The sequence below is a fragment of the Rhinoderma darwinii genome, chromosome 8 (assembly GCF_050947455.1).
Source record: "Rhinoderma darwinii isolate aRhiDar2 chromosome 8, aRhiDar2.hap1, whole genome shotgun sequence".
Lineage (NCBI taxonomy): Eukaryota > Metazoa > Chordata > Amphibia > Anura > Rhinodermatidae > Rhinoderma > Rhinoderma darwinii.
Window position 1 is genome coordinate 95,329,880 of NC_134694.1, and position 25,898 is coordinate 95,355,777.

The 25,898-nt window shown below is 42.5% G+C and overlaps 1 protein-coding gene and 1 non-coding gene across 5 annotated transcripts; both read left to right on the top strand.

The window, feature by feature from the left end:
- The first annotated feature begins 881 nt into the window (after positions 1 to 881).
- LOC142659625 (P2R1A-PPP2R2A-interacting phosphatase regulator 1-like) lies at positions 882 to 15,617 on the top strand. Of its 4 annotated transcripts, none has more exons than XM_075835945.1 (10): positions 882 to 1,266; positions 3,484 to 3,562; positions 4,649 to 4,705; positions 7,030 to 7,073; positions 8,107 to 8,161; positions 9,452 to 9,553; positions 9,924 to 10,012; positions 10,993 to 11,054; positions 11,964 to 12,057; positions 13,804 to 15,617. In XM_075835945.1, the coding sequence occupies exons 1-10, from the start codon at positions 1,172 to 1,174 to the stop codon at positions 13,946 to 13,948; spliced, it is 822 nt and encodes a 273-aa protein (XP_075692060.1). In that variant the 5' UTR covers positions 882 to 1,171; the 3' UTR covers positions 13,949 to 15,617. The 4 variants fall into 4 exon arrangements, with proteins under 4 accessions (XP_075692060.1, XP_075692061.1, XP_075692058.1 ...); XM_075835946.1 differs by having other exon boundaries at positions 10,996 to 11,054; XM_075835943.1 differs by having other exon boundaries at positions 13,735 to 13,894.
- LOC142660116 (small nucleolar RNA U109) lies at positions 11,131 to 11,271 on the top strand. Its single transcript, XR_012850431.1, has one exon. It is a non-coding gene; the product is annotated as a small nucleolar RNA U109 (small nucleolar RNA).
- Positions 15,618 to 25,898: the final 10,281 nt, after the last annotated feature.

The following is a 25,898-nucleotide window of genomic DNA, read 5'->3' on the forward strand; positions in this document are numbered from 1 at the left end:
AAATGTCCTCCCAGCAGGCCGGCTAATTCTCCAATTTTCCACAATTTGGTGCGGTTTTTCGCCAAGAATTCTCTGCGGCCATCGGGACAGATACGATGTGTACCTTTTGCGCAGCATATCCGCTATGTGTGAACCCGGCCTTACAGTGTTGGGACACTATTACTGTGTGCTGCACAAAAGAAGGCACTATGGGGGCACATTTACTGTATGGGGTAACTGGCACTATGGGGGGCACTATTAGGCTGGATTCACACCGGATGGAAATGCTGTGGATTTTCTGCAGCAAAATAAGCATGTTTTATGTGCAGCAACACAAGACTAGATTTCATTCACTTGAATGGGGGAATGCAGTAATACCGTAAACTGCTGCTACGAGTGTGTCGGCGATTCACAGCATGGCGGGGGTCCCGGGAGTCGAACCCCGGCCGATCAGCTATTGATGGCCTTTCCTGAGGAGAGGCCATCAAATTTTAGTGACTGGACAACCTCCTTAAGGGGTTAATGGCAGTGTATGGCAAATGTCTGGCTGGTCCCGCTGACCGTAAACACTGAACGCAGTGTGAATTTAGCCTTATATCTGTTTCTGGGAAAGCAGGGTGACACAGGAATTGTCCGCTAGCGTTACCAAGTTCCTGAATGTCAAGTTTGCTTAGCATTGCAGCATTTCATATCACTGCCTCACTGACCAGATTAGGACATCGGAGTGACAAACGCGGTATTATGAAATGAGGTGGTGGATAACGCGGTGTTATATGAGGTGGTGGTGGGATAGTGCGGTGCTATATGAGGTGGTGGATAACGCGGTATTATGAGGTGGTGGATAACGCGGTATTATGAGGTGGGAGGTGCGCGGTTCTCTACTGAAGCCTCATATAGTTTCCGCCAGTCTAGAGTCGGGCAGGATTGCGCATGCGCGGGATGCAGCTGCTTCTCGCCGGGGCTCTGTTGATTGTGCTTGGCCTGAGGTGTCTCGGGGCCTCGGCCTCACACACGCCAGGAGCTGGGGTGGGGGGAACAGGGAAGTGCTGCACCACTTATCTCCTTCGCTACGAGCATGGAGCACTGAGCTCGGACCAGGGGAGTACCCGGTTTCACTGAGGCCTAAAGCGGGAATGAGCCATTGAGGGATCTGCACATCCCCCCGGGAGATCTGGGGAGCAGCGCTGGCATCATGGCTCAAGAGAAAATGGATCTGGATGTGGTGGAGATCCCGGGGGATGGAAGTCTGAGAAGATCCAATAGCGCCCCCCATATTAACGGGCTCAGGTGAGGAGAACGGGGGCGCGGGTTGGTACTGCAGCCAAGTAACCAGCAGGGGGCGCAGTGTTGTGTATAAGATAATGATAGAATATGAGAATAAGGCCGATATGTCCATCCATTCTGCTCTTATGTGGTTTTCGAGCATCATCGTCTATCCTACAACTCCTGGTTCTGGCATCGATAGAGTGTAACTTTCACCTCCTGATGACCTGCTCGTATTCAGCCCCACAAACTCAGCAAAGGGGCATGATGGAAAGTTGCAGCATTGTCGTCTTTCCTGCCTTTTCCTTTGTTGCATGTAATGAAGAGGTGAGGGCACTTGTGTGGGCACCATGCTGTTTAAGGCTATGTACACCTTTTGAATTGCTATTTTTTTTTCCATTAAAAAGGTCAGTCAGTGTGTTTAGTGCAACTTTATAAATGCTTTTTATTAACAATTTATTTTTACTTTTTGAGATACAGCTGCTCTGTATTCTCTATACAGAGCAGCTGTATCTTTCACTGTGACCGGAATCTGTCAGTCCACAGACCTGACGGAGCAGGATTTAGCCAACGAAACAGCTGCACTTTATAGAGAATATAGAGCAGCTGTATCCCAAAAAGTAACAATATTTTTTAATAGAAAGTATTTATAAAGTTGCACTAAACACACTGACCTTTTTATTGAAGAAAAAAGAAATGCCATTCAAAAGTTGTACATAGCCTGCTCTTATTTTTATTTTGGAGACACATCGTCCATTGATTATAATGGGCCATCTATGTGTTTAACAAGAAAAGGCAAGTGCGACTTGAGGGTGACGACTATCATGACCCTTTGGGGGATTCTGTATAAATCTGAAAGAAAAAAACTCTGTTCTGTTCCATCAGGCTCGGTATTATGGAGCTGTTCTCTCCCGTAGCTTCTAGCGGAGAACACCGCTGTCATTTGACTTTGTGCGGACACACTAATATCCATATGATTTTTGCAGGACCAGGGTCGCACCTAGAAACTTCTCTCACAAATGTGTTCTAGACATCGATGACTTGTCCGTATTAGAGGCAGTAACGTTTAACGGCTGTGCTTCTGATCACTTTTACAGCCGTGCGATCCGTGACTATCAATAGATGATCATGACCATAGCCATGTGCATGGCCATGATTTTCGGGTCGGCCGACCGGCCGCAGAGTGTCACCCGTGAGCCGCCGGCAAGTCACGGGCCGTGCACTTGGCCGCGTGCATTATTTCCTATGAGCCTGGACTGCAGAACAGGCTCCTGGGTCATGCACGGACCATGAAAACCACGGTAGTGTGCATGGCCCCATAGAAATGGGGCCGCAACTCTCCCGTAGATTTTAGGGGGAATTGCGGCTGAAAAAGCACGTTCGTGTGCATGGGGCCTAAATCGGTGGCCAATTATCGCTACAATTGCTTAAAAAAAAATAAATGAGCAAATCATCACTGTAGTTGGTCAATGTAAACCTATTTTGTAAAGATACCCTTTGTCTCGTTAAACTGTTTAATTCCCACGGCGCTGCAATTGCCACTAAGGAGGGATTTGATGTGCGAGTGCTCCTGCTAGCCCCGCCCTTCCACTCTGAGTGACGGCTCTAGCGATCTTGTGATTGGCCACTAGAGCTGTCATTCAGAGCACCGTCGTGCCAGGAGAATCAAAAAGGTATCTTTACAATGTCCTTCCCTATGTCACGTCAGCAATTTTTGATGCCTCAAAACTGGTGACAGGTTCAGGTACCTTTTAGACCTTCACATACACACTTTTTTATGGCAATTTAAACTGCATTTTTTTTTTTCTTCTTTTGGCGTTTTTGAAATCCTATAGAGAAGCCTGTGGGGGAAACTCCGTACCCAGAGATGTGTTTGGGGGAAAAAAAACGACACTCGCCTTGAAATTGCCTAAAAAAATGGCACTAACCAAAACGCAGTTTAAAAACGTATCACTGAGAAACACAAAAAAACGCAGCAATGTGCTGTGTGTGAATCCAGTCCTACGGTAGGGAGACACACCGTGTAAACACTGCATATTTTCCACAACGGATTTCGATGCGGAAAGTCTACTGCGCTATTGATTCCGTCAAAACGACGGAACGGTGACAGACGGAAACTATTAGCTAGGTTTCCGTCACCATTGAGTTCAATGGTGAGGGAAACGGAAGCCGAGGTAAAACGTTAATGTGCAAGTATACAGTGAACTTGTGTAAAACCTTCTATCTTTTATCTTTTCTCAGTGATCACACACAAGTATTTCAGCCGTATGGATCCAGAGCACGCAGGAACAGCACTACTGTAGTTAATCGGCAGAGTCTGGTAAGATAAAACTTGCCAAAGTAGTCACATGGCCAATGTACTAGAAAACGAAGCGCTTTCCCAGCCTTGTGTATAAAGCCCCTATTACACCGGCCAATAATCAGCCAGTGTATAATCAGCGAGACATCGTTGATCGGCGCTCGTTTGCTCATGTCACACGGAGCTATGGGTGGGGACGAGCTGTCGTTACTCCGCTCGCTCGTCTCCGTACGTTATCATGTCGGCAGCGCATCTCCCGGTTTACACAGGGAGATGTGCCGCCGACCATGATAATAATTTACTTATTAAAAACTATACGATCAGCAGGTGATCGACCGTTTCATGAACACTTGTCTGCCTGATAATCGCCCAGTGTAAAACCCCCTAAATGCTCACCATGCTACTTACAATAGCATATTTTGCAATGGATCTGAAGCCATTTCCGCAGCAGAAAATAACCTCTGGGTATGATCAGTGGTATCTGTTTTAATGCGGTGGAAAGTGTAAGTGATAACTGTAAGGGTATGTGCACACACACTAATTACGTCCGTAATTGACGGACGTATTTCGGCCGCAAGTACCGGACCGAACACAGTGCAGGGAGCCGGGCTCCTAGCATCATAGTTATGTACGATGATAGGAGTCCCTGCCTCGCTGCAGGACAACTGTCCCGTACTGTAATCATGTTTTCAGTACGGGACAGTTGTCCTGCAGCGAGGCAGGGACTCCTAGCGTCGTACATAAGTATGATGCTAGGAGCCCGGCTCCCTGCACTGTGTTCGGTCCGGGACTTGCGGCCGAAAAACGTCCGTCAATTACGGACGTAATTAGTGTGTGTGCACATACCCTCACATCTTCTCCACAATAGGCTTGTTACATAATGCAATGTGCGTGGATCTAGTATAGTGACTGACTGCAGGAGCAGACTACACGTTTTTCATTTGTATAATATAACAATGGAGATAGAATAGGAGCTGTATACGTATAACGGCAGAATATTTTTTTATCCAGACTATTTACAGAGTTGGTTAGTTTTATTTTAGATACTTTGGAGCAATAAAAATCAGTTTAAAAGTTTGTGCCTTTTTTATGTCTTATTTTTTGTAGATCCCAGTATCTTCACCCATTCGTATTCCAAGTAGCAGGTTGTATCAGCTTAAAAGGGTAAGCCCCCTTCACACCAAATTTTTCTGCCAATTTTAACTACATCGAATAAAGCTTCTAAAAACGCAAGCGTTCTAAAAATGTAAGGGTATGTTCACACGAGGGCGTCCGTAACAGCTGAAATTACGGGGATGTTTCCGCCTGAAAACATCCCCGTAATTTCAGCCGTACCGGCATCTGCAGGCGCTTGAACGCCGCGTCCATTACGGATGTAATTGGCGCTGCTATTCATTGTAGTCCATGAATAACGGCTCCAATTACGGCCAAAGAAGTGACAGGTCACTTCATTGACGCGGGCGTCTATTTACGCGCCGTCATTTGACAGCGGCGCGTAAATATACGCCTCGTGTGAACAGACAAACGTCTGCCCATTGCTTTCAATGGGCAGATGTTTGTCAGCGCTATCGAGGCGCTATTTTCGGACGTAATTCGGGGCAAAAACGCCCGAATTACGTCCGTAATTAGTGCGTGTGAACATACCCTAACATGCGTTTAGGCTTTTTTGGTGGTGTTTTTAATATAGTGTCGTTTTATATCTGGAGTTTTTGAAGTCCTATAGAGAAGCCTATAAGCGCCATACCAAGAGCATGCTGTGTTTTTTTTTTTCTTTGTTATGGTGGGGGAGGGACGACCACAAAATTGCCACAAACCAAAATGCAGTTGTGTGTAGTGCACTTTGTTGTACTATAGTTTTTAATGTAACATGTGGTCGCACCAAAAACGCAGCGAAAAACAGACTGCGGGTGAATCCAGCCTAAGAATTAGTACAGATTAGAGAATTGTTCATATTTAGGCTACATGCACACGTTGCGTATTTTGCTGTTGGAAACGTAGGGGCGTTTTTCGGTGCGCTTTAAGTTTTGCTGCGTAAATAGCTGCGATTTCATGATGCGGGTTTTGCTGCGTATTTCTTTAGAACTACAGGGATAGAGTTTGCAAGCAGAATTGCGAGATAAATTGACATGCTGCGGCTTCGACTATACGCACCGCGAGTCAATTTAGGTCCCGAAAAATACGGCAGTGTGGACGTGAGATTACCTGGAATCTCATAGATTTTGCTGGTACTGTATTACGTTGCGGTTTTGCCACAAGCGAACACGTGCGGAAAAAGTGCTCCTAATATGCAACGTGTGCATTCGGCCTTAAGAAGCATTTGAGCAAAATTCCAAAACTACAACCACCTTTCATTTCTAGGAACGAGAGAGACATTTTCACCATTAGTAAATCAATCGCCCGGTGAACAGTCAATGTCAAGAATGTCTTGCACACTGACTATTACTTGTCCTATGCTAGTGACTTGGTAAAATAATAAAGGAAACCATTCTGTGTGCCCTGATCACAACGTGGCTTGTCTGACAACACAAATATTGAGCATGTCCGATTAATTTGCGTTGCTGGCAGAGATTATCATAAATTGAAGTGTCCCTTTGGGTGATTTACATGCGGTGATCATTCCCTTGATGCAAAATTGTAGGGCAGAGTTTGTCCGGAGACGTTCTCCTAGACTTTAGTAGCCTTTTTGCATACATTTTGGCTGGCTGTTGAAAATCCTCTTTTTTTTCTTTTTTATTTGGCGAAATTATATTTCTCACGGCTTTCAATCACTGGGAGGGGGGCCACATGTTTGTTTAGGAAGGGCTGTCACGATTACTAAGTGAATGCTCAAGGTTCAGAAGCTTTTGGCAACCAGCTGATGTGAAACTACAACTCCCATCATGCCCTGGCTTCCAAGGGCCTTATTATTTCAGGCAAAAGCTGCCAGGGCATTCTGGGAATTGTAGTTTCACAATAACTAGAGTGCTGAAGGTTTCTGACCCCTGTCCTAGTTAATGAATGGGTATTAAAAACCTTCGTAGTTTTACATTTTACTGTTTAAAGCCAAACCTGTCGCAACCTTAGAACTTCACTTGAATGTCTTAACCCCTTTCTCTTGAATGATTCTTGTGTGAGGCGAGGAGATTGATGAACTTATTTCATGGTGCACCGAGACCGTGCACCCCAAGGGCAGATTTTTTAAATGTTGGAAGATGTAATATCTGTTCTCTTTTGCGAGAGCTGCAGTGTAGAGATCTTTTGATTTGTTTGGGTTTTTTTTCAGTACCGTGCGTTGGTATTTTTGCATGTACCATAAACAGAAACTATTCATGCTTGAAGTAATAGTTACTATTTAAAAATAACTCCTCTCTTGAATGACGTTTTGGGACATTATTCTAAATCTACGCAATGAATATAAACTATATAGATAGACAGATTTTGCTCACTCGTGCCCATTGTTGGTCATATAAGCCATTTGTTATAATAATGTGTCTGGTTTTTTGAAAAAGGAGGAAGGTGTGGACTTGATGAATCGTGAAACGGCACGGGAGCGGTGAGTATGCCCGCTAATTTTCACCAAACTATAATTGGTTTTGCCTTTGGACCACACCTTCCTATTTGATAGGTCCCATTTGATAAGCTTACCGCCCGGGTCCTGCTGCTGAGACCCCTAGTAAAAACAGTGAAGTTGATGCGTAGTGATCATTACTATAGGGGAATAAGGCGTCCATTGAAATCCATGTTCAATCTGTATGGATAAGCCTCATTTTATAATCGAGGTACTGTTCTATGTAGCGGCTGTGCCTGATAGAGGGGGATTACAAATGAGGTACCAGCCCTCCTATTAATTTTATATGCATTAACAGGTTATATTAAAAGGGTTTGTCCACTTCGGACAATTTCTGTTTGTTAGACTGATCATCGGGTCAATAAGCTGATCCCTGGCAGTCCCATGCTGGGAGCCGTTACATTACAGTTTCCTTTACAATCAATGGGCTGTCTGTGCAATTCACGGACATTCTGGGCCGGTTCTCTGGCTATTAGACGAGGGGCTGAAATGGGGACCCCTCCCTCCCTAACATATTTGAAAGTTTATTTACTTAACCAAGGTTTGAGGTTTTGCAATTTTCTCTGCTGCTTTGTGTTGGAAATCTAAATGAAACTCCAGAGCTAGTTCTGCATGTAATGTAACACTATATACTTCCTCTATAAAGCATTTTGGGCATAGCCTATGCCCCTCACTTTACCTATTTAGTATCCCTCCAGATGGAAGTGCCAGGTTTTTCATTGGCACAAGTGTTGTAGGCTTTTTGTCTTCATGGTTTTTTGGACAGATAGGTGGGTTGTGTTTTATGTCTAAACCAGAAGTTCACTGGAACCAATAATGGTGCTAGATATTTAATGGATCCTGCCAGCTTATCCTTCTACACGCAGGTGACAGATGTGGTCCCGTTGTCTCCCCTTTTCACGTGTCCAAGATGTCATCAATCCAGAGAATTGTACATCACCGTCTCACATTGCTGACAATGTCTTCACTTTGCAGATTTTGTACAATGTTCATTATAATATATTTGTGCTTTTTTTAGAGAGATCCAGACTGCGATGCAGATGAGCCTGTCCTGGGAGGAGAGCTTCAGCCTGGTAGGATTCTTCTCAGTTTGCAGAGCTATTACATATTGTTTGAGATTAAAAAAAAACGGTCCGTCTTTATAGAAATTGCGCCACGCTTTTCCTTTAGATGCGTTTTGTATTACAGCTTGGTGAATGGGGCTGAGTTAGAATACGGAAAAGAGTAGCGTTCTTTCTGGGGGAAAAAAAAAGAATATATATATATATATATATATATATTTATTTTTTGGGTTGACCGTTATTTCCCTTTACTTTTCTGTAAACATGTACGCTCGGCTGAGCATGTTTCTGAACGGGGAGAGGAATTATATCACACGGAATCCGACATGCCCAGTCCTTCTTTCCCCGTCGTCTGCCATGGGGGGGGAGAACGGGTTGGCCCTTACACATTAGATCGTTGGCTAATCCTGCCAAAGTCAGTGGCTTTGGACGAGTTTTATGTAAAGTGCATGGACACCTGACCGGTCATCTGACCTCTCTGTATCCACTGCTCTCCAGTAACCGGAATCCAGCAGAATTCTGACTAACATTAGACCTGAATGGAGGAAAATACATTGTGTAACTCAAACTTGGTACAAGATGAGTGAAGCCAAGTATTACAAAGACTAAACGTTTTCTGTAGAACCCTTTGGTGGAATAATGCAAATTGCTTAAAAGCATAATTTTTGTTTAAATTCAACTGCAGTCCTGTGTTGGTCACATTGTACACCTTTGATACACTACTTAAAAAAATAATAATTTGATTTTAATGTGATTTGTGTTACTTTCTAATTACTTTTTATTAAAAATTATTTTTACTTTGTATAAGCAGCAGCTGTATCTTGTGCTGAGACCTAAATTCATCAGGTCAGCTGTACGGACGGGTTCAGTGTGAGCGGGTCCCGTGTGTCTGACATGCAGGATCGAGATGTTATCGATCACATTTAAGTTCATAACTTGTGGATGTGATCGATTACAAGTGGATCCTGCGTGTCAGAGACAGGCAGGACCCGCTGACACTGAACCCGTCAGTACAGCTGACCTGACGGATACAGGTCTCAGCACAAGATACAGTTGCTCTGTATACGGGATACAAAGCAGCTGTATCTCAAAAAGTAAAAATAATTTTTAATAAGTAATTAAAGTTGCACCAATCACACTGATACACTAATTAAAAAAAATAATTTATTTTAAAAATTTTACATAGCCTTTAAAATCTCTTCGTTGCCTTTTTTTCTTTTGTTTAAATGTATTAAGGAGTTTTTATGTGTGTGTGTATAATTATATATATATATTTCTTTTATTTATCTATTTTTCCTACAGAGTGATAATGACTTTGATAAGCTGGATAAATCTTCTTCCCCAAAATGTATTGATTTTGCACCCGTCTCACCAGCTCCCTCACCCACCAGAGGAATTGGGAAGGTATTGTAGACATTTTATTTGCCTGTTATGTCTAATTTTACGTGATTGAATGCTCGCTTTTTCTGTTTGACATCCATTTTTGCCGTCGTCTATTTGGTGTGGCCCGACTTTAGCCTGGCTTTGTGCATGTTGAGGTCCGGTCTCTGAACTACAGAAAACAAAATCTCCTTTTTACATTCTATATAATGAGTTATCAGGGCTGCCCGCTTATTAGTATTGGCTAAGTGCTAGTATATTACTCTTATTAATGATTTGATACCAAACCTATTTTATACGAGCTGAAATCTTTCTACATATCCTGTGTAACCTGCATGCATCTAGTATTAGTCCTAGGAAGAGTCTGATCATTTTTATTTATTTTTATTTATAGCAATGTTTTTCTCCTTCTCTGCAAATGTTTGTAAGCAGTAATGGTTTGCCTCCGAGCCCTATCCCCAGTCCTACACGGCGGTTCACCACGTAAGTATGGTATAATTTGTTGGTTATTACAATGTGTGAACAATTCATTTTCAGTATTATGCTATGATAATACCTCAGTTCACAAACTGAATTAATGGCACTTTTTGTTTGGGGTTAGTTCAAAAGTCAGATTTTGCGTGGCGGCGGGTCCCGCCACAAAAACCGCCGTGGAATTATTCCTGCCATCGGCAGGAAGATTCCTCCTCCCATTGACTTCAATAGGAGGTTCGGGCGGAAGATCGGGCAGGATGCTTCTTTTTCCCATTAGCTTAAAAAAATCAGCTAGCGGGGAAAAGTGTCCGACTCCCATTGACATGAATAGAAGGTGGAATTTTGCGTCCGTTTCCGCCACAAAAATTGTGCCGTGTGAACTGTGCCTTAGATAAATTCTCTGCTTTGCACTTTTTTTTATTTATTTATTTTTTGTTTCCTTGTGCCAGCGCTGCTTTCCTACAGCTGGCCATAGACCTAAGAATTGCCACTGATTGTGGCAACATGAACGCTCGTTTTCCCGATAATTGACCTGTGTGAAAGGGCTTTTACTACTTAGGCCTCTTTCAAACAGCAGTATTTTGGTCAGTATTTGCAAGCCAAAACTAGGAGTGAAACCTAAACGGCGAAAAGTATAATGGAAAGAATTGTATATATTCCTGTATTTTAGACCCACTCTTGGTTTTAGCTTCCAATTATTGACCAGAATACGGCCATGTGAAAGTGAAATTGGCTATACTTTCGCTACCAAAGAAAAAGCTATTTCATAATTCTGTATCTTGCCAAAATCTTGTGATGAGCAGCTCAATCCTTAGTGGAATTACACATGCTCAAATCTTTTGCTAGATAGAAATGTTTGCGGATAGGTTCATAGCTAATGTTGTGATCAATGTTTTCTAACCTTTTGGGGTTTTATACCACTAATAAAAGTTGTATTAATTAGGTTTTTTTCCCCCCCTAAATTAAAAGTAGTATGTTTTTCTCTCTAGCAGAAGGAGTCAGAGTCCTAATTGTATACGTCCAAGTGCCCTTGGCCCCATAAAGAGGAAAGGTATTATATTCTATATACTTCCTAACTTCAGGAATAGGGGTCTGTGTGATTGTATCCGAGATAAATTATGACATTTATGCATGACAGATTTAGCTCTTGTGCTCCATCCCGTGGTACATCGGTGTATCTAAGTCATGCTAGAGAAAGTACATAAGGAGTAATCAGGGCTGCCAGTTGTGAAGAACAGACTGAGTAGTAGTATATTACTCCTACACTGCCGTCATTCTGTGTGCAGGATATGTGGATGCAATAAACGTTTTCTATCTTCATTTACTGTGAAGTTGAATGTAAGTTTATTATTCCCTGTGAACTGTCTTTGGGCTTGTCCATACGTAACAAAATTTCTGCAGCAATTCCGTTGAAAGTAGCAGACCTTCCGCTGCAATGTTAGGAGATGGTGACATCTCCTCCTCTGAAAGACTCAGCAATTCAGTCCGCTTTCCGCAGCAGGAATTGACATGCTGCGGTCCGAAAAATACGCACCAAAGGTCAAGTTCTGCTCAGAATATTTACGCAGCAGGTGGATGAGATTTGTTAAATCGAATTCACTTTGCTGCTACTGTATTCTGCTATGTATCTTCCGTCTGCAATTCCGGCTGGAAAATACGCCGCAATTCCTCTACATGTGGACGAGCCTTTTCGGGGAGGTTGTATTCTTACATTGTCGCGTCTTTCTCCAGCTTGTTTCCTATTAAGATTGGCATATGAAATGCCAGTGTAAATAAACTCTCCCCTGGATCTTGTTCTGCAATACCCTTTGTTTATATTTGCTTATCTCTCATCCATGTCCCTTCCAGTTGTCACACTTGTGTGTTTCATATAACTCCACTTAAGCAGTGAGTGAATATGTAGTTTTTTTATTATTTTCCATCCTCAGTGCTTTTCTTACCGTTTTATTCTTTCTACTAGTTGAAATGGAAACAGAAAGTCAACCAAAGAGACTGTTTCAAGGTACAACCAACATGCTTTCTCCAGACATCACTCATCTGTCCGATTTCAGTTGGTAAGTATCAGGTAGAATATCATTATTTTCAGTACTTGATTTATAGAGACAGACGTCGGTTCCACACTAGTGTTGATGCAAGTATATTGCGACGTACACTCCATACACGTAGCGAGCTTTCTGACATTCATCCTTTTTCATGCTCTGGCCCACGACTTTCCCTTTTTCTAAATGTGTTGTATTCATGAGACAACCCCCTTTAACTATTTGAGAGTGTCGCCAGAACTAATCTACTGGTTGCCTAACTAGGCCCTAGAAAATAAGCAGGTTTGACACTGAGGCCGGGTTCACACGAGCGTGTTCAGTCTGTGATATACGGACCGTATGTCAGGCCGCGTTTCCTGGGCCAAACACACTTCAGGGAGCCGGGCTCCTAGCATCATAGTTATCTAGGAGTCCCTGCCTCGCTGTGGGAAAACTGTCCCATACCGTAATTATGTTTTCAGTGCGGGACAGTTTTCCCGCAGCTAGGCAGGGACTCCTAGCGTCATAGATAACTATAATGCTAGGAGCCCCACTTCAGGGAGTGTTCGATCCGGGAAATGCAGCCGACATACGGTCCGTATTTTACGGACCAAACATTATCGTGTGAACCCGGCCTAAAAGACTTAGTTTATGCAGTGCAGTTTTCATGTAGACTTTGCAATTCCCTTGTTTCGTCTTGCAGGCTTACCAGACTGGAACCTACGCCCTGAGTACTCATTGAGGGACGTTTATTAATACCGTCTAAGGCCACTTTGACACGTCTAGGTTTTGTATCTGTATTTGAAAGCCAAAATTTGGTGTAAAACCCACACAGAGAAACTATAATGGAAAGATTTGCACCTTTCTTACGTGTGTTTGATCCCCTTTCGGTTTTGGCTTACAAATACTGAAGCAACATACTGACCAAAAACTGCCATGTGAAAGTGGCCTAAAGGTTAGACTGGATAGAAGTAAAAAAAACTGAAAAATTAAGGCTGTAATAAATTTGGTGCATCTTGCTAGACATGTCAGGCACTTATCTCTTCCTTATGCCACCTCATGGCTGACACAATTTATACCAATATTTTGCACCAATAGAATGGCACACACCATTAATAAACGTGGCACGTTTTACAACTCCCCTTAGCCGTGGCTATATATACTTTTTATAACTCTTAAAGGGTAATTAAACTTTTGACATATCATAGTGACCTGTAAGAAGTTTTGATCGGAGGGGGTTCGAGCACTGCAACCCCTGCCGATCGCTAAAACGAAGCGGTTGAAGCGCTCGGAGCACTGTGCTGCTTCATTTCTAATCGGCTTTCCTCACAGCTGAGCGAGAGGTGTACGGACTCATAGACTTTCTATTGAGCCACTAGACCGCTCTGAGGAAAGCCATATAAAAATGAAGTAGCACAGCACTCATGCGCTTCTGCTGCTTCCTTTTAATCGGTGGGGGTCTCAGAGCTCAGACCCCCACCGATCAAAACTTCTTACATGTCACTATGATATGTCAAAAGTTTTTTTTAAAGTTTACTTACCCTTTTAGTCAGGTGTCTAAAAACACATGTCCCCCTCTGTACTTCTGTTTTGCTTTTATTTAAATCAATTTATACTTTGTTTTGTTTAACAATGTCAATGGGTTTGTCATATTAAAAAGTAAAAAATAATTATTTTTTTTTTTTGCCTCCAAACCTTATTCACAACCTGCAGCACGGCAGAAAACACATGGCTGTATCCAGCAGGGCATTAGTCATACATATGTTGTATTTAATTTTGCAGCTTTTCATCGGACCTTGACAGCAGCAGCAGTATCGGATCTTCGTCTGACTCTGCAGCTAAGGAAAGTTGTGTGACCGACTCCCCCGCAGCCTGCTCCAACTCCTGCTCTTCTATCATATCACTGGATGATCTGTCACCCAAGTGAGTGACACAAGACCGGGCCACAATGTCCCCAAACCCATTATTTAAAGACTGTGAGGGAAAGCCAATTGGTCTCCTCTCCTAAAACCCTGTGTCGTTTTTTCTTATTTTTGTATGTATATATTTTCTTATCCTTCCTCCTGCTCGCAGGACTGTTACAGGACTCTTGATAACTGGAGAGGAAGGCTTGTAATTTGTGTACAGAATGCTTTGTACAGTATAACGCCATTTGCCTGCTTGTTCCAGGTATTTATCCAGAACCTGGATTTTGAAGTATAATTTTTGCAGTTTTATTTATTGCTTATAAAGAAATTCTATAATTGCAGACAAAATTTTTTATTTTATTTCGTTTTTGCCATTAAAAGTGGCCGTCTGTAAGGGAGAGAATTTAGGAAAAAATCAAATAATTATCATTGTGCCCTTTTTTTAGTATTCTAGCTCCCTGTTTTTCCATCCATGTACCTTGTCGTCTCCTGTTACTCGTCTTTTCTATTAAAATAGTCATTTCTATACTTCGTGCAGTGGAAATGATGAGAAGCACTACCTACATTCCCTGTTGTGCGCTTTAAGATGGCATTTGTGCTGGGTGATAACTCGGAGTATACATAATATATAAATGCAGTAGGTTTACCTGCAGTCCTGTCTAAAATCAGACGGCACATCACAATCTCATGGAGTTGAGCCAAGTAATATAATGGGCTCTGCTACATCTGTAGGTGGAAGACTTGCTAATGTGTTGTAGTTTTTGTTGTGGGTTGCCTTTGCCAATTTGAAACTAGGTGTTTTTTTTTATTTTGAAGGTCTGGCCGAGGGGGGGTGGGGGTGGAGAAACAGGTAGGGCCTATGTTGTTGTCAATGTGGGGAGAACGGTGCTTCCAATGACTGGGAGAGGCCACCTATGTAGACCCTCTGTTTTCTACACTTAATCGAGGGCGCCCCTGACGTAGCTCGGGCAAGTTCTAAAATTTATGAATTTACACTTTTGAAGGGGAACTCCTCAAACTAAAGTAAAATGCTTGAATTGCCCATAGCGACTGATTAATTAATTGCTTTGATTTTACTTGCTTGTTCAGAAAATGACAACTGAAAAGTGATGGTTATGAAAATTATTTATTTTGTATCCATGGAATGGGTGTTGGAAGTTTATTGTATTATATTTCCAAATTGTACAATCCATCAATATATGTATCTTGCAGCGTATCAAATGGCATAAATATTTGAATAGGTAGTGTTAGTGCCACCTAGTGGATGAGGTTACAGATGCACAAATAAAAGGACTATAACCAGTACCTTATTAAGTTTACTTAGTATCTTTATCATTTATACAATGAAGCACAGATCCATTTTTTTATTATTCGCTCATATGTTTGCTGCTATAAATAAAATGTGCCAAAGTCTGAAAAATAAAGCTACCCATAACCCTATATTGTGGCCTTCATGTGTAATCAAATGTGCCTGGTCATTTAACATGGTAAAGGCCGATGTATTCCTGGCCAAATCTATTCTGTAAAGCTGCACCCTATTAATTCTGTAGGAGCCACTGATCTCTGAAGTTTGTATAGAGGTTATTTTGTAGGAGTTTGCTAGTAAATGGTTTCCACTGTCTGTAGGTGACGCTGTATATAACATGCACACAATTGGTCCTGGATTTAAAGGAACGCTAAGCCTAGAAAGTAAAACAAAAAAAAACCGGGATAGACTTGCTCACACTGTTTGCTGGTTTTTGGGATGTGCTGCATGTTCCTAAAACCGTCAGTCTTTTAGACCTCCTGCAGAAAAGACAGGGTTTAATGTCCTGCTAATCTGTTCCGTTTTGGACTGGTAAGCGGCAAAGGTGGTGGGGCTTGGCAAAAGGCGGGGCTTAATGATCTGTATGTCCCATTGCAGAGGGGGAGGCTCCTGCTGCAGCCAGTTGATTTACAGCAACACACAGGATTGTGAGAAGGGGGGAAAATGGCAGATTTCCTGGGGCACCCATAGAAATTTTCTTTATGAATTTTACTGTCTTATTTGCAATATTAGACCAAAAGGAAAAAAACAAAAAGCAGGAGAATAAGGTAGGAATAGCTAGAAAATATATTTTTTTGCGTTTTGTATATTCAGTGTTCCTTTTAAGATGACACATTCAGTGACCATCTGCTTTAGGCGTGTTGCTTGGCTACCTATAGTGTAATATGGATTGGGGTGAAATGCATCCGTACAATACAATTTTATATGTGTGATTGCATATATTTAATAGTTAAACATTTTTTTTTTCTGTTGTCACATTTCACTTTATATTCTGTGTACTTTTCTTTACAGTAAATGTATATGAGATATGACATACGTTCTATCAGCTGATCTATGTATCTTTTAAGAGATGTATTTTTTTTATTAAGGCTGCTTAGTGTATAGAAATTGCACAATAATAAAGAATAATCTGTAGTATATTCCCATTGATTATCCTGTCACAATGATGGCCGTCTTTTTATCATGGCATGTTGCAAAGTAAAATGTCTGTTTTCCTGTGACATTTGTATAGTGATGGAGACGTGTAATACAAAAATTACTTTTTTTTTTTTGTAGTATTTTCTGAAATGAAGCCAAGTGAAGTTTCTTGGCACAGGTAGGGTTCTGTCAAATTCTTTTGTATTAAGACCATGTAAATAAAGTTGGTTGAAACGACCACAGGAAGTGCTCTTTGGGCTCATGCACTTAGCCACATTGCGGACCGTGTTGTATAGATCCGTAATACAGCCTCCACCGTCTGTTGTGTCCCTGTAATGTACTTGCATGTCCTTCTGATTTTATACGGTGGTATATACAGGTTTTTCTCCGTGGATTGGTATAGAAAAAAACAAAATAAGAAAAACGGGAACATCGACCACAAATAGTCATGTAAAACGGGCCTTTAACCTTTTAATATGACCAAACTTTTGAATGGCATGTCTCCAATGTTAACTTCTGCAGTGCCTTATTGCATTAATTGTGCATTTATCTGGTGAGCGAGAGCCTCACCAGGTACACAAACCATACCGTGCCATGGTTGCGTTAATGTGCTGCTTTATGAATGCAATTTCCAGTTAATCACATTAGCTTTCTGCTAGTGGTGCCAAAATCTGTGGTTTTTATGTAATCAAAGTAACTCGTGCTTATGTTGGTGGCTGTTACCATCTGCAAATTTTTGTATATTAATGTAATAAAAGTGTATTTTTGTGAAGGCTTGTCCTCCTGTACATGAATGCTTGCTTGCTGAGCTCGGTTGGCCATTGTTTAATCTGCCTTACAGCTTCCACCACTCCCGATTTTTTTTTTTTTTTTTTTTTTCTTCTTCCCCCGATTTAAATTCTTCATTGTTAAGTAATGTGCATGATTGGTATTGGAGTGTACAGCGTCAATGTACAAATCTGTTTTGAGCAATGAAACTTCATCCGTAAAATGTTGCATATTTAAGTCTTTTACAATATTTTCATAAAAGCAACTCTAAAATATGTATATGTGTAAATTAAAAACTCTAAACAAAACTTTTCATGTCAGAAATATTTCTTGTTGACATTGACTTCTACCCAAAAGATGAAAACTTTGCTTTCCAGAGATCTACAGCGCCACCTATAGTTCAAACCTCTTGTAAAACCCAGAGGGCTCCTGCTTCCTGTTTTTCTTTGACAGGTCAGGGGCTAGAAGACCCCTAGCTCTTAAGGCACTTTTACACGGGCCAATTATCAGACAAATGATCATTTATATGAACGCTCATTTTCTGATCATTGCCTTGTGTAAACAGGGCGACGATCAGCCGATGAACAAGGAATGCTTGATCATCAGCTGATTGTATCGTTTATGCTGCATGAGATATCGTTGTAAATGTATGGAGAGGATCGATCGCTCATTCCTATGATTTGCTGCTTGTGAAAGAAGCTAAAGAGCTGTCTCGTTGATCGGTGCTCGTTTACACAGCCCATATCGGGCAATGTAGGAGGATTCTTATTCTATTGAATTTGGGGTGGAGGTAATGTGAAGACTTTATTCTCCAATATCTCCTGTTAAAAGACCAAAGAAACCCAATATCTGAAGTTAGAAATTGCAAGTTTGAAGATTTCCAAAAATTGTTTCCATCCTTGGAGAAATTAGATCTTGTATATTTCGGTTAAACCCTTAACCCGTTAGTGACCGCCAATACACCTTTTTAACAGCGGCCACTAACGGGCTTTATTCTGATGCATATGCCTTTTTACGGCACTGCATCAGGATAAAGTAAACAGAGCAGGGAGTGTCAAATCTCCCTGCTCTCAGCTGCCAGAGGCAGCTGGGGGCGTCCCTGCTCTGCCATGTGAGATCGATATTAGTATCGATCTCACCCGTTAAACCCCTCCGATGCGGTGCACAATAGAGTGCACCGCATCTGAGTGGTTTTGGAGAGAGGGAGGGAGCTCCCTCTCTCTCCCACCGACACCAGGCGATACGATCGCCGAGTGTCTGTGTCAATGGCAGCCGAGGGCCTAATAAAGGCCCCCAGGTCTGCCTGGAGCGAATGCCTGCTAGATCATGCCGGAGGCATGACCTAGCATATGCCTGTCCGTGTCAAACGGACAGGAAGTAATACACTGCAATACAAAAGTATTGCAGTGTATTATAATAGCGATCGGAGAATCGCATATTAAAGTCCCCTAGTGGGACTAGTAAAAAAGTAAAAAAAAAGTTTAATAAAGTTAATTAAAAAAAAAGTGAAAAAAAATGAAAAACCCAGCTTTTCCCCTTACAAAATGCTTTACTATTAAAAAAAACAAAATAAAGTAAAAAAGTTACACATATTTGGTATCGCCGCGTCCGTAACGATCCCGACTATAAATCTATTACATTATTTAACCCGCACGGTGAACGCCGTAATAAAAAAACTATGGAAAAATTGCAGTTTTCTGTGAATCCGGACTTAAAAAAAAAAATTTGATCAAAAAGTCGCATCTACTCCAAAATGGTACCAATAAAAACTACAAGTCTTCCCGCAAAAAAAAAGCCCTTATACAACTGCATCGGCGAAAAATTAAAAACGTTACGGCTCTTCAAATATGGAGACACAAAAACAAATAATTTTGAAAAAAAAGCGTTTTTACTGTGTAAAAGTAGTAAAACATACAAAAACTATACAAATTTGGTATCGTTGCAATCGTAACAACCCACTGAATAAAGTTATTGTGTTATTTATACTACACGGTAAACGACGTAGATTTAGGACGCAAAAAAGAGTGGCGAAATTTCAGGTTTTTTTCTATTTCCCCCCCCCCCAAAAAAGTTAATAAAAGCTAATCAATAAATGTCCCCCAAAATGGTGCTATTAAAAAATACAACTTGTCCTGCAAAAAACAAGACCTTATACAGCTATGTCGACGCAAAAATAAAAACGTTATAGCTTTTGGAATGCGACGATGGAAAAACTTAAAAAATAGCCTGGTCATTAAGGTTTAAAATAGGCTGGTCACTAAGGGGTTAGAGATCACATCAAATCGAGTTTTCAATCTGTTTTTTCCTCCCCCACCCTCTCTCTTTTTTTTTTTTTTTTTTTCTTGTCGACCGCCATGTGAGTGCTTGTTTTTACCGGGAAAATGTAGTTTTTCATGGCACCATTTATTGTACTGAGAAGCTGAAAAAAAGTATTTGTGGGGGTAAAATGGGCAAAATAACTGCAATTTACTGCATTTTTATTTTTTATTTTTTTTTGTGACCAGGGTTTTGTTTCTACGGCATCCATCAGGTGGTAAACGACACTTTCACCTTATTCTACAAGTTGATATGATTACGGCGATACCAAATGTTTTTGTTTTATGTTTTACCACATTTAGAAAATAAACCTATTTGTTAAAAAAAAAAAACGTTTTGTGTCGCCATATTCTGAGAGCCATAACTTTTTTTTTTTTCTCCGTCAGCTTAGCAATCTATTTTTAACCACTTTTATGAGCGATTTTGAGCTTTATGCTAATGAGTTTTTTTTTAATGCCCAAGTGGGTGTGTTTTACTTTAGACCAAGTGGGCGTTGTAAAGAGGAGTGTATGACGCTGACCAATCAGTGTCATGCACTTCTCTCCATTCATTTACACTGTACTAGCGATAGTTATATCGTTATGTGCAGCCACATACACAAGCCCTAACATTACTGCAGTGTCCTGATAATGAATATACATCACTACCAGCCTGGACGTGATGTTTATTCAGAATCCTGGCACGTCTGAATCTTTTCTGTGAGATTTCCAGCAAGGCAAGTGTAATCTCGTGAGATTACGATGTAACCGGTCATTTCAAAAGAGATTGTATGATTTAAAGCAATATATAGGAGCTGTAATCTCTGTTTGGCTGCCTTGCATTTCCGAATCTACACATTCCCCTTGTGGCCCCAAGGCTGTGTCCACTTGGACTCATGGCTTAGGGCATGCCCACACGTGGCGGATTTCCTCCGCAACTGTCCGCATCAATGCCGCACAGAATCTGCGTTGCAGATTCTGCGGCAGATCTGCCCAAAATGTGCAGTAAATTGATGCGGACTGCGGTAAAAGTGCTTCCCTTCTCTCTATCAGTGCAGGATGGAGAGAAGGGACAGCACTTTCCCTAGTGAAAGTAAACTAATTTCATACTTACCGGCCGTTGTCTTGGTGACGCGTCCCTCTTTCGGCATCCAGCCCGACTTCCCTGGATGACGCGGCAGTCCATGTGACCGCTGCAGCCTGTGATTGGCTGCAGCCGTCACTTAGACTGAAACGTCATCCTGGGAAGCCTGACTGGAGACAGAAGCAGGGAGTTCTCGGTAAGTATGAACTTCTATTTTTTTTGACAGGTTGCTGTATATTGGGATCGGTAGTCACTGTCCAGGGTGCAGAAACAGTTACTGCCGATCGCTTAACTCTTTCAGCACCCTGGACAGTGACTATTTACTGACGTCGCCTAGCAACGCTCCCGTAATTACGGGAGCCCCATTGACTTCCTCAGTCTGGCTGTAGACCTAGAAATACATAGGTCCAGCCAGAATGAAGAAATGTCATGTCAAAAAAGCAAGACGCATCCGCAGCACACATAACATGTGCATGACAGCTGCGGACTTCATTGCGGAATTTAGAATCTCCATTGAAGTCAATGGAGAAATTCTGCCATGAGTCCGCAACCAGTCCGCCACAACTCCGCAACAGCCATTGCATGCTGCGGACACCAAATTCCGCACCGCAGCCTATGCTCCGCAGCGGAATTTTACGCATCGTCTAAACGAACCCTACTAAATAGAAGTGGAAGTCAATGGAGAAACGGCTCCGCTGCGGAGTGTCCGCAGCGGAATTCAAGAGCAATTCCGCCACGTGTGGCTTTGCCCTTACAATGTTTAAGACTCTTAGGCCCCATGCACACGACCGTGCCCGCAATCACGGCCCGCGATTGCGGGCACGGCCGGCCGCTGACTGACAGCCGCATTTTCGGGCCGTGCGCCCATACAAAGTATGGGAGCACGGCCCGCAAAATGCAAAAGAACGGACATGTTCCATAATTCCCGGAACATTTCCACGGCACTGACACCCTTCCGTAGTGTTACGGAAAGGTGTCAGTGTTCAATGAAAGTGAATGGCTCCGTTTTTGCGGACCGCAATTGCGGTCCGCAAAAACGGAGGTTTTTTGCTGTCGTGTGCATGGGGCCCCAGGCCCCATGCACATGACAGTATTTTCCATCAGTAATTACAGACCCATTCGTTTCTATTGGCCACGGACACCTTTCAGTATTTTTACTGATGGGTGTCTGTGCTGAAAAAGTTAGGCCCCATGCACACGACAGCAAAAAAACTCCGTTTTTGCAGACCGTAATTGCGGTCCGCAAAAACGCAGCCATTCACTTTCATAGAACACTGACACCTTTCCGTAGCACTACGGAAGGGTGTCAGTGCCGTGGAAATGTTCTGGGAATTATGGAGCATGTCTGTTCTTTCGCATTTTGCGGGCCGTGCTCCCATACAAAGTATGGGAGCACGGCCCGAAAATGCGGATGTCAGTCAGCGGCTGGCCGTGCCCTCAATCGCGGGCCGCGATTGCGGGCACGGTCGTGTGCATGGGGCCTTATAGAACCGGTCCTATTCTTGTCAGTAATTATGGCAAGGACTCTCCCATAGAAGTCTATAGGACCTTCCGTAAATACGGACGGCTACTGATGTGCATCCGTGTTTACGGAAGCATTGCTAGGCAACATGTTGATGACATCATTTGCAACCTCCCTCTTTATGTACGGATCCGTATTCACAGACACCCTTCCGTATATACGGATGTCTACTGATCTGAACTTTTGGGGTGTAATCGCAATGCTGGAAAAAAAACAAATATAATAATCCAGAACGCCCTCCTTCGTGCAGTTCTGACTCCTGGGATGACTTATCCCATGTGACCGCTGCAGCCAATCACAGGCTGCAGTGTCACGTGGCCTGAAACGTCATCAAGGGAGGCCGGAGCAGACATCAGAGGAGGGAGGGGATAAATATGTGCGCTTAACGCAGCGGAATCCGTCCGAAAAATTGCACTACAATGTGGTGCGATTTTTTTTTTTTTTTTTTTTTTTTTTTTTTTTTGCGGATGGAAAGTCCTGCGGGTTCCAGGTCAAATACACTGTGTGGTTTTATGCAGCATATCTGTCCCTCTAGAACTCGGCCTTAGGCTGGGTTCCCACAGTGCAGACTTGCTGCAGATTTTTCATTCGTTTTTTAAGCCAGGAACGGAACCTAAACAAGAAATATATAAAGAAAAGCCTTATAGGTCTGCTCTCCTGGATACAATTCTGGTTTTTGCTTGCAAAATCTGCAGCAAATTCACCCTGTGAGCTCAGCCTTATGGTCCCTGAGTGCTGGAAGCCTGGCTGCACCTGCAGTCCCTGCTGTTCAGTCCATAGTAACACTTGGAAAGTCTTTATTATGAGATCCACCTGCGGATGTCATTGTGGAGCTAATCACAGTTCAGGAGCGTGGCTTCACAATCCATTCTGGTTTCATCTATTTACAACAATTCGACAGTTTGATCTACTAATAAGAATTAAAAGAAATGGGGGGGGGGGGGGGGGACTGGATTAAAGGGACGTTCCATACGTAAACATTCATGGGTATCAACGGGATATGCCCTAAAAGTCTGATAGCCTGAACCTATCTCCAGAACAGGGCTCATCTGATCCCTGACCTGCCTTGCTCGGCTGTTTCCGTAACTCCCATAATAATGAATGTAGAGACCGGCGCAACTCTCTATCTGCCTCGATGCGGCAGCTGGCGGCTGCCTCACCAGGCTGGTCGGGGCTCAGGTGACCTCAGAACTGTTTGTATTTCCCAGTCAGCCCCAGTGATGGCGATACAAGGGACAGGCAAAGTCTTTGTCCTTACCAATCACAGTGCATCAGGGGTTAAATAGCCTGGATCTAAATGTTCTCTGTTTCAAAATTGCAACAAAGGTTGGTGTTGAGTTGGTGTTTTTTTTCCCCAGCAGGTGATAGCGTTTTTCTCCCAAAGACCTCCAAAAAAACGCATGTGTCAACTTGTTTTGCATTTTTGTTTATGGTATTTTTTGTGCCGTTTAATCAGAATACATTTTTATTTGCAATGTGAAAAATGGCACATAAATAAACGCAGGTAGTAAAACAAACTATGCTAAAAAAACAACTTTTAAAAGTAGCATTTTACAGAAAAAAAAAAAACCTTTTGATGTTTTTTTTTTAGATGCATTTTTTTTTTTTTTTACCCCAAAAATAACACACTTTTTTGCTGCAGTTTTTAGTTTAATCTTTTGAGCCAAAGCAAGAAGCGGATGGGAAGGAAAGGTATAAAAAGGCTGATGCATCTCCTTTCTTTTGTATCCACTTCTGTTTGGCTAAAACAACTCAGCCGAAAGCTGTGCGTGCGTTTTTCTGGCATTACAGGTAATTTTTCCCTTCCATCAAAGGTGCATGGTATGACTCTGATGTTGAGTTTGCGTTGCACTTGAGCCCTGGAGCACATGAGTGGGCCCAAAAATGCCCTCTGCTCCATATATGGAGACCAATTCTATAACGCCACATGCACACGATCATTGTGCGACTCGGGCCGTTTTTGACGGCATCTGAGTGACACCCGATAGTCTTCACGGACCCATTCACTTTAGTGGGTGAATCGGGTCCTTGAAAAATGATCCGAGTCTCCGATCCGATGAAAGATAGGACATGTTCTATGTATCCTCGGAACACTGACGGGACTCGGCCGGCGCACACGGTCGTGTGCATGAGGTGTAAATTACACATCATAGTTGGGGGAAAGCTTGATACAGATTTTGCATTGGAGCCAAGAAGTTTCAATTTACTCCTCTGCCAAAGGTGTCTGATGAGGTTGAGGTCAGTACTCCTTGCTGGTCAAGTTGGAAGCACATAATGCGCTAGAATGTCACTGCATGCTGTAGCATTAAAGGAACACTAAAGACAGAAATGAACGACAAAGTTAACCTGAAAAAAAACCAAAACACTTGCCCACACTGTTCGTCTGCAGAATTTTCTGCATGTTTCTTTGGCCAGATTCACACAAACTTGTCTGTTTTGTATCTGCAAAAATGCAGCGGTTTTCCTACGTTACTGTTCCACGTGCCATCAGTGTTGTTCCGAGTGGCATCAGTTTTTCATGTCCGTGTTGGTGCATGGTTTATTATTTATTTATTTTTCTCGCAAATGTCTGAATTAGCCCCATTGAGGTGAATAGCTCCGTGTGCTGTCTGTTGTTTTCACTGACACCACATGGTCGTATACAACATTCGTGTGAATCCGGCCTTATACAGATAGTCTTGTAGAAATCTACACTGGTTAATTTTTTCCTGAGCCCTTCTATTTCCACTGATAGATTGCTGAGGAGGGTGAGGCCTAGTCATACATGGTCTCCTATTGCAGACAGAGTAGTGAGGGAGGGCTTCTGCTGCAGCCGGTTGTCTTACAACCAGAGATCGGTCTGGTTATGTGTTATGGAACACGTCTAGAACTATTCTTTATTTTTCACAGTTCTGATTGTATAATGACACAGCAAAGGACTGTGTTACGGTATTTCTCATCTAGCAAACGTAATACGTTTTGTAGCATATATCAAACCCCACATAGCAAAGCATTATTTTTTTCCTTAGAGAATTTTTATTTTTTTACTTTTCCAATAGTGACGGGCCTCCCACCACCCCGACTGAATCTCCTGATGTACAGCTCTTGTTAGGGGAGGGGGACTATGTTCTTCTGCAGTCCAGTTACATGAACTTGTGTGTCTTCTGTTTATAATAACAGCACTTATAGCTGAGAGTCACTGACCTATACTACTGCTGTTTGTCTATGGATATTACATCAATATGTTTTTTAATGCACATATTGGCAAAAATTGTAGCTGAATTGGGGTACCGATACACTTGAAAGGTCCATATACCTTTGGTCATCTACTGTATGTGTGTATTGCTGTACATATATGTAAAATTAAACCTCCCCAGAAGACCACCCCTTGGAGAAGACCTCCCTATCCAGGCTGAATTTTTCTGTGACTTATTTTCCCCACCACTATAGTCTATGGAAGCTGCCCCTCGATAAGCAGACCACCCCCTAATCCAACCAAAGGCCAGTGGAAACCCATTTGAAAATACCACAAATTTTACTTACATGCACTGTAAATCACTTGGATGTGGGTGCGTCCCACACCACATCACATCACTGGACCAAATAGAACAGGAGAAGGAGACTTGCTTGGCACATCAGGGGCTAGAGGCTGCCAGTATCGTGCCACATCATTGGGGCAGAGAGAGCAGGAGGAATATTTCCAGCACCACGAAGCGTCAGAAAAGGAGGGAGGCTATCAGAGAAAGGGAGGGCACAGCACATGTCATGCTTTAGTGAAAAGCCCATGGGATTGCTGAGTAAGGGGGCCTGCAGACTGCCACTAGGGTGTCGAGGTTAGCAGTGAGAGGGCATGGAGAGCAGAGCCTGACTGGGGTCTAAG